A 7,056-nucleotide genomic window follows, 5' to 3' on the forward strand; every position below is an offset into this window, starting at 1 on the left:
ACACACACACTCACAGACACACACACACTCACACACACGCACAGACACACACACGATGTGCAAAACTCTGCATTTGAACAGTCAATAGCAAATACTTCAACTAATAACAAAACAGTAGCTGATTCAGAAGCTCCAGATTGTCATAGCAAAGTCAGAATTACCTCCTCTCCTAGGTTCACGAAACGGTCGTCCATAAAATGCATTGCTGTTCTGTTGTAAGTAATCTTAAAGATTCCTAATTGCATCTACTTTCGGAAGGCCAAATAAAGTGCTTTTGCTTTCGCCTAGAAACACACAGCGTCTCCCTGACATGCTGCTTCAACACTAACTGCGGTTACTGAAACCACGCCTTCTTTCTTTGCGTGAACATTTGGGCTGCATTATGCTAATATTTCCACATAGTGAGGTAGATATGTGGGGGAATGTTAGAGCGAGCCGTTTTAGGGGGGCGTGGCAGAGTCTTAACTTTGATAAAGAATATCTCTTTGGTTTTGAGGCTTTAGTCTTTGCAACTTCAGGGATCTTATCTATGCACAATCAGCTTGTAACACTCCAAAGAGAAAGGAAAACTTGAAATCGCATCATATGACCCCTTTATAATCTAGGGGGAAATTGTGTTTAACCGCCATGAAAACCATGTCAAATTGCAAAAAATCTATATTTTCTATAAGCATGTATATTTTCTTATTTTCTGCGATCAAACTAGACCCAGGTCTGGCCTAGACTTTCCCCTGGCTAATATACTGTGGCTGAAGTTAACTATATTTGACATAAACCAACACTCATGATAATGGATCGCCAACACTGTCGAAATCATTGCTATAACTGAACTCAATGGAGTTGCATTAAAACCTGCACATGGATGACGGAGCAATTCTGTATATGCATTTTCCAGCGTATGAGAATCTAATATACTTTGGCTGTAGGGGCAAAAGTACTGAGCTGTATCAAATGTTAGCCAGTGGCGGCTGTAATGACAGCGTCTGACAATGTTGAATGCAATTAAAGCGAGGGAATTTACAGCTCAATGATGCAGAAAAATGGTGTTATTGAACAGTATTCATAACCAAGTGAAACCAAGGAAAGGATACAAAAGGAAAACGATAGTTTTAGAACAACATGGTTACGTAAAGTGACCAGCAAGACAAAATTACATATGCATACACAAACATTATATGTTTGCATAGATATGATCACGTTTCGCTTTGTTCGGAGTGGTTGGTCCACAAAAAGAGTGCAATTCAGAAGCTAAAGAAAGGCTTGAATGAAACCCACTGCAGTGGCTGTTTCTCTCCTTTACAAGCCTAATTGATCAATTAATCCTCCAGAGGTGCCCTACAAAACTCTCCAGCAGACTGTCATGAAATACAAATGAACCGCCGCCCCCTTCCAAACAAACCCCCAGAATGATTCATGTGTTGTTCCTCATGGAAATTCAGCAGACTTTCTCAATGCAACCTGACCACTGAGCATCAGATGAGACTAATGAATTCAAGACTTACATTTCAAATTGGCCAGATCCTTCAACAATGCAGTGAGATCAGTTGACCAGATTGGGTTTCAGGGATGCCATACACAGGCAAGATGACAAGCAGCACTGCAAGTTGTCTAGTTACAGTGAAAACGACCAAATATACACACATGAACAGCTTGCATGTGTACAAAAGCATGCTTTTTGAAGAAAAAAATGGGCATTACAGAGAGATACCAGCTACATGGAGGACTAAAGAAAGCAATGCATTGCATTAAGACCGTATTTAGCCGTTTAACGATCAAAATAAAGCAGAAAAGAGCAATAAGTGCACGTTTTGTGATCACAAATCGCAATTTGTCATTAGAAACATTCAAATCTGTCTGGCTAGCTGACTCCATCTCGCTAGCTCTCTTCATTAAAGGCTACATGATCACCCCCAACGCAGCCAGGTGTCATATTGTAAATGCTACGACTGCATACAAATCATCCCAAAGTGAGATAAAGGCATAAAAGAGCGTTAAATGAGAAAAGCGCGAGGATAAACGCAGCGCAATAGCTCCTAGCTCGACGGCTCCGGCCGCCATTTTGGCTCAAGCTCTTATTTACAATCCCGCAGCAGAAACAAAGGAAGCACAAGAAACACATTTTGAGCAGAAACGTCTGGATCAAGCGTCCCCACAGCTCGCCCCAAAACCCCCTTCACTCCCTCCACTGCAGCTCTGAGCTCAATCTGGTCGCATTTCGCTTTTTTATTCAAGTGCAATGCATAAATGTGGCATGGATGCTCGCTTACCCCGGGTTTATTTTAGAAATTCACGCATATTGCGGCATAAAAAATATTTCCACTCCAGCTCTGCCTCACTGTGTGTATTCAAAGAGCAGCCTTTGATGAGCGCAGGCGGCCCCGAATGCGGCCGAGCTCTCGCCCTCCCCTCCCCGCTGCCATATAGTGCTCCGCTGCCGGACTGTGCTGGCGCTGCGCGCGCAGCCTTCCTGCCAAATAGTGCGCCGCCGACCGTTTCGCATCGGCTTTCTTCGGCTGTTTTCGGCACGGCTGGGCGAGGATGTGTGCGCATGCGCAAGCACTGCGACACGAGTTGGGAGACATGACTGTCCGCCTCAAAAACCCAGTGACAATAAAGTCTGTAATTTGATGGGCTATAATTGAGTTTATGAATTCCCTAATAGCCTACGTAGTCTGTTGTATATAGCATGAATATATGATATTATATAGCATTTAAATAAGATGAAAAATTCACTGGAAGTAGGTAAATATTATTGACAGTGTGCTATCCTGAAATATTAGGTATCAAGATGTTTATGAAGATTTTAAGATTTATTATTAAGATTTACTTTAGTTGATTTTATGGAAATTTTCATAAAATCGGATATTGTAAATTATAAGCTAAATACAGAGGGATGTCTGATTTTGGCTTTCTTATTTTTTGCTTTTGTAAGAGATCTTAAAAAGCATGAAATAAGAATATGAAGACGACCACATCAGATAATCAGATAAATAATAATAACAATAAACAATTTAATTATTTATATTTGGGATTGACTATATAAGGGTTGCATATTATATATTCATTACGCAATACATTTTCATAAAATTGTATATATACACACACACACACACACACACACACATGTATATATATATATATATATATATATATTGGATTCACTGTACAAGGGCATATTGATATTATATATGTATTTTATATTTATATATGTTTCACTCTGTAAGGTCAGAAAAGTGTATTTCTAGAATAATTAAAAATATAAAAATAAATATAACAAATACAAATGTAAATTATATATATTTGGGACTGACTGTAAATGTTTGTGTGTTTGTATATATATATATATATATATATATATACACATTTTTTGTAATGAATATTCATTACAGATTTTAATAATTTTAAATATATTTTTTTCTGTAATTAAATTGACCTGCTTTTGTAAGTTTCTTTGAATAAACGCATCTGCTAAATGATTAAATGCAATTGTACAAAGGCAAAATAAGTTTAATGTTATTATGTTATAAATCCTGGACTACCATTTTTTCATAACTGATATCAGGTCAAGGTTCAATTTAGTGACCCGAGGGCCTCACGTTTCTCTCAACTGATATAAAACACAAGCTCGTGGAGAAACATGAAAATAAACGACACGGGTCTTTGGTGGTAAACCTTGGTTTACTTCATCATGTCTCAGAAAAATCTTTTCACATGCGTCACAAATCAGCAATGAGGTCATCTAATGCATTGTGACGTTCATTAACACACACACACACACACACACACACACACACACACGCGCGGTGGAATAACCAAATCATCATCAGCCAGACAAACCCAAATATCTCTCAGTAAGGGAGTGGCATCAAAAATAACGCCGTCTCCCTCTGCGGTTGCCATGGAGACAGTGTCTTCACATGCCTTTGAACTGCTGCATAATGGACAGGAGCTGCTCACTGCGCTTTTGGATATTGCACTGCTCCTCTTTCAGCCGCTCCTGCTCCTGGAGCACCTCCTCCTGGAAGATTCACACCCAATCAATAAATAAGGACCGGTGTGTTGAAATGTTAAACAGCCATCATTCACTCCACGCATAAAATGAGACGTTTGCCAGAGTTTTAAACATGAGTTCAGTGTGAACAGCTCATGTAGAAAGGCTTTTATTTAGATTATTAAGATAAAAAAATAAATTAAATATGAAATTATATATATATATACAGTGGGGCAAAAAAGTATTTAGTCAGATTATTATATACAGAAAATTTATGTTTCATAAAATTGCCCTATATTATGAACATTAAAAATATTTTTAAAAATCTATATTACTGGTATTACAAATATATACTGTAATTAAATATATACTATAAATACATCATTTTTTAAAATTAATTTATCTACTTTTTATCTGATATGGTCAATAATACAATGAAATGAAAAATAAAATAAAAATATTAGATGAAAATTCTGAACTTATTTCAGCCAACTAACTGAAACATAATAAGTTGAATAAAAAGCTGAAGTACTAAAATGACTAAAACTGAAATAAAATAAGGCTAAAATTAAAATTAATTAATAACTAAAATTAAAATGAAAACTAAAAATATAAAAATAAAACCTCAAAATATTAATAAATATTATAAGTGTATGCAAATAATATAACACTGAAATGCAATACAGTCTATTTTTTCACATGTTTTTTTCACAAAAAACTAATATATTTCATATATATACATATGACATGAATTTATATATATATATAAATTCATGTCATATGTCATTTTCTATATGTGGTTTTATTTAAAGGAATAGTTCATGCAACAATAACAAAAAAATTCTGTCACTAATTACTTACAGACAACAATCAGACAGTGAATGCTACAGTATGAAAACAGTTATTCAAAGATTAAACTGCTCAAAACAAGCTGGTGTCTCCATCTGACAGCAGTTTGTCTGAAGTGAATGTCACACACCCGTAGTTTACACAGCTCCTTCCTCTCCCTGTCGTTCTCGTCTGCTCGCGCACGCAGCCAGGCCTCGTTCTGAGTCCTGTGTCTTTCCAGCATATCCTGAAGTTCCTGTCCAATCACAACCGCAAGTTTCCTTCAGTCATTGTGAAGACCAAGAGCAAACACATCCAAGAAAATCAATCGCATGACATGAGTTTGACCAGCAGCACCTGTTTCTGTCTCAGCAGATGCTGGTTCTGAGCGTCGCGCTCATTCTGTAGAGCCTCTGTGTCCCGCGCAAGTGCTTCCTTTTCTCTATTTCAGATGAGAGCAGATTTTTTGCTTTATAAGATGTCTTTTTAGACAGTTAACGTGAAATAAACAATAAGGCATAACCTCTACCTGTCTAGTTTTTGGAATTCCTCATCTAACATGGCAAAAGCTTTGTGGATCATGTTCATGGCCTCGTCACGAACGGCACTGAAATCTCTATGAGCGCTCGCCTGGATGAAAGCGACATGAGTTTGATGCATTGGTTACAAAATCCTATATTGCCTTACATATAAAGATTTATCTTTAAGGCTAAAATCTCCACTGTTCAAAGTTTAGGGTCGGTAAGATTTTTAAAAACTGGTTTCGAAAGAAGTCTCTTCTGCTCACCAAGGCTGCATTTATTTGATCAAAAATACTGTAAAATTCTGAAATATTATTATCATTAAAAAGAACAGTTTTCTATGTGAATATCTGTTAAACTGTAATTTATTCCTGTGATCAAAGCTGAATTTTCAGCATAATTACTCCAGTCTGATGACACGTGATATGGATTACGTAATCAGATTCCAAAAATGAAGTACTCATAATTAAAATAAAATAATTCTAAAATGCTCATAATCAGATTACAATGGCAGCAAAATATTCAAATTCTTCCTTTTTCTCTTTAAAATGTTCATTACTGCGTAGCTTTGAAGACTTTGGGTGTGCAATCATGTCATTGCTGTTTTCATGCTTATTAATGTTTGCTCATGTAATGCAGGGATTCCCCTTTTTTCAGCCAAACCTGAATTAATTATTCGCTTTTTATCAACTCAATCAAACCCACTGCAATTCTTTCACTAACACCAAGTTTGGGAAACCGTGGAGTAATGTAATGCATTTAATGATGCTGATGTAAAAAAAAATGGATTGTATTTTCTTTCTGCTTTTTTTTTTACAACAATGCGGTACATTTAATGGTAAGTTTAAAACAAGTACTCAGAATGCATGACCTAAAATGAGTAACCTTGATTACTAACTAAACTTTTCAACATGTAATCTGTAATCAGTCAGTAATTTCAGCTCAAGAAACATTTCTGATTATTATCAGTGTTGAACACAGTTGTGCTGCACAATATTTTTGTGGAAACCGTGACGCATTTTGTTTTTCAGGATTATTTAATGAATTGAAGTTTCATTTGTAACATGATAAATGTCTTTACAGTCACTTGTGATCAATGTAGTGCACTGGAGTGTGTGTGCCGTTTGTAACGGAGGTGTGTGACGTCGATCACCTGAATGTTTTCACTCCTGTAGCTCTTCACGGTCACTGGAGACTGACTCAGCTCGTATTTCACATTGGGAATCTTTGTCGGGGCGAAGCTGATCAAGCAGAAATGATTTGAATAACAGAACGTTACTTTCATGTGAAACTGGTAACGAAAGCCGTGTTTTAGTCAGAGAAACACACCCACCTATTACTGACACCCTGCAGTCCAAACTCAGACAAAATCTCCTTCATCACTGTACGACAATCACGGATCAGAGTCAGATGAAATGAATACAGATGAGTGGTATTTACAGTAGGAGTCAGAGAGGAGCGTTACTTACCTGGCTGTCTCTCTGAGGGGTTTATTAACTTCATTATTTTCAAGTCATTAAAATCTTGTTCTTCATTTTTGCCTCCAAACACATAAATCTGCAACCAAGCAGAAATACACTCACTTAAAAGCAATAAAGTTAGATTTGAGATACTGAACACAGGTTTGACGTGTCTTACACATACTAGTGCCGTTATTGCTAACTAAAGCAAAGCTTTTAAAAATCGTTTTGGTATATGATATATATATATATATAT

General features: G+C 36.6%; 2 protein-coding genes across 3 annotated transcripts in view; both read right to left on the minus strand.

The window, feature by feature from the left end:
• Positions 1 to 2,415, minus strand: part of LOC107549006 (spindlin-Z) — a 15,679-nt gene extending 13,264 nt beyond the window's left edge. For both annotated transcript variants that reach the window (XR_001604522.1, XM_016229901.1), the window contains exon 1: positions 2,268 to 2,415. The gene's annotated coding sequence lies outside the window, so the exon portion shown is untranslated. The remainder of the gene's footprint in view (positions 1 to 2,267) is intronic.
• A 1,371-nt stretch (positions 2,416 to 3,786) lies between these two features.
• LOC107548983 (tip elongation aberrant protein 1) overlaps positions 3,787 to 7,056 on the minus strand; it is an 11,773-nt gene continuing 8,503 nt past the window's right edge. The window contains exons 12-18 of the mRNA XM_016229862.1: positions 6,810 to 6,897; positions 6,674 to 6,722; positions 6,494 to 6,581; positions 5,349 to 5,449; positions 5,177 to 5,261; positions 4,971 to 5,075; positions 3,787 to 4,018 (exon numbers count right to left, since the gene is read on the minus strand). Of these exons, the coding sequence (XP_016085348.1) occupies positions 3,914 to 4,018; positions 4,971 to 5,075; positions 5,177 to 5,261; positions 5,349 to 5,449; positions 6,494 to 6,581; positions 6,674 to 6,722; positions 6,810 to 6,897 (621 nt within the window). The 3' untranslated portion in view covers positions 3,787 to 3,913. The remainder of the gene's footprint in view (positions 4,019 to 4,970; positions 5,076 to 5,176; positions 5,262 to 5,348; positions 5,450 to 6,493; positions 6,582 to 6,673; positions 6,723 to 6,809; positions 6,898 to 7,056) is intronic.

Source organism: Sinocyclocheilus grahami, unplaced genomic scaffold (genome assembly GCF_001515645.1).
Source record: "Sinocyclocheilus grahami isolate Dianchi unplaced genomic scaffold, SAMN03320097.WGS_v1.1 scaffold359.1, whole genome shotgun sequence".
NCBI classification, from domain to species: Eukaryota; Metazoa; Chordata; class Actinopteri; order Cypriniformes; family Cyprinidae; genus Sinocyclocheilus; species Sinocyclocheilus grahami.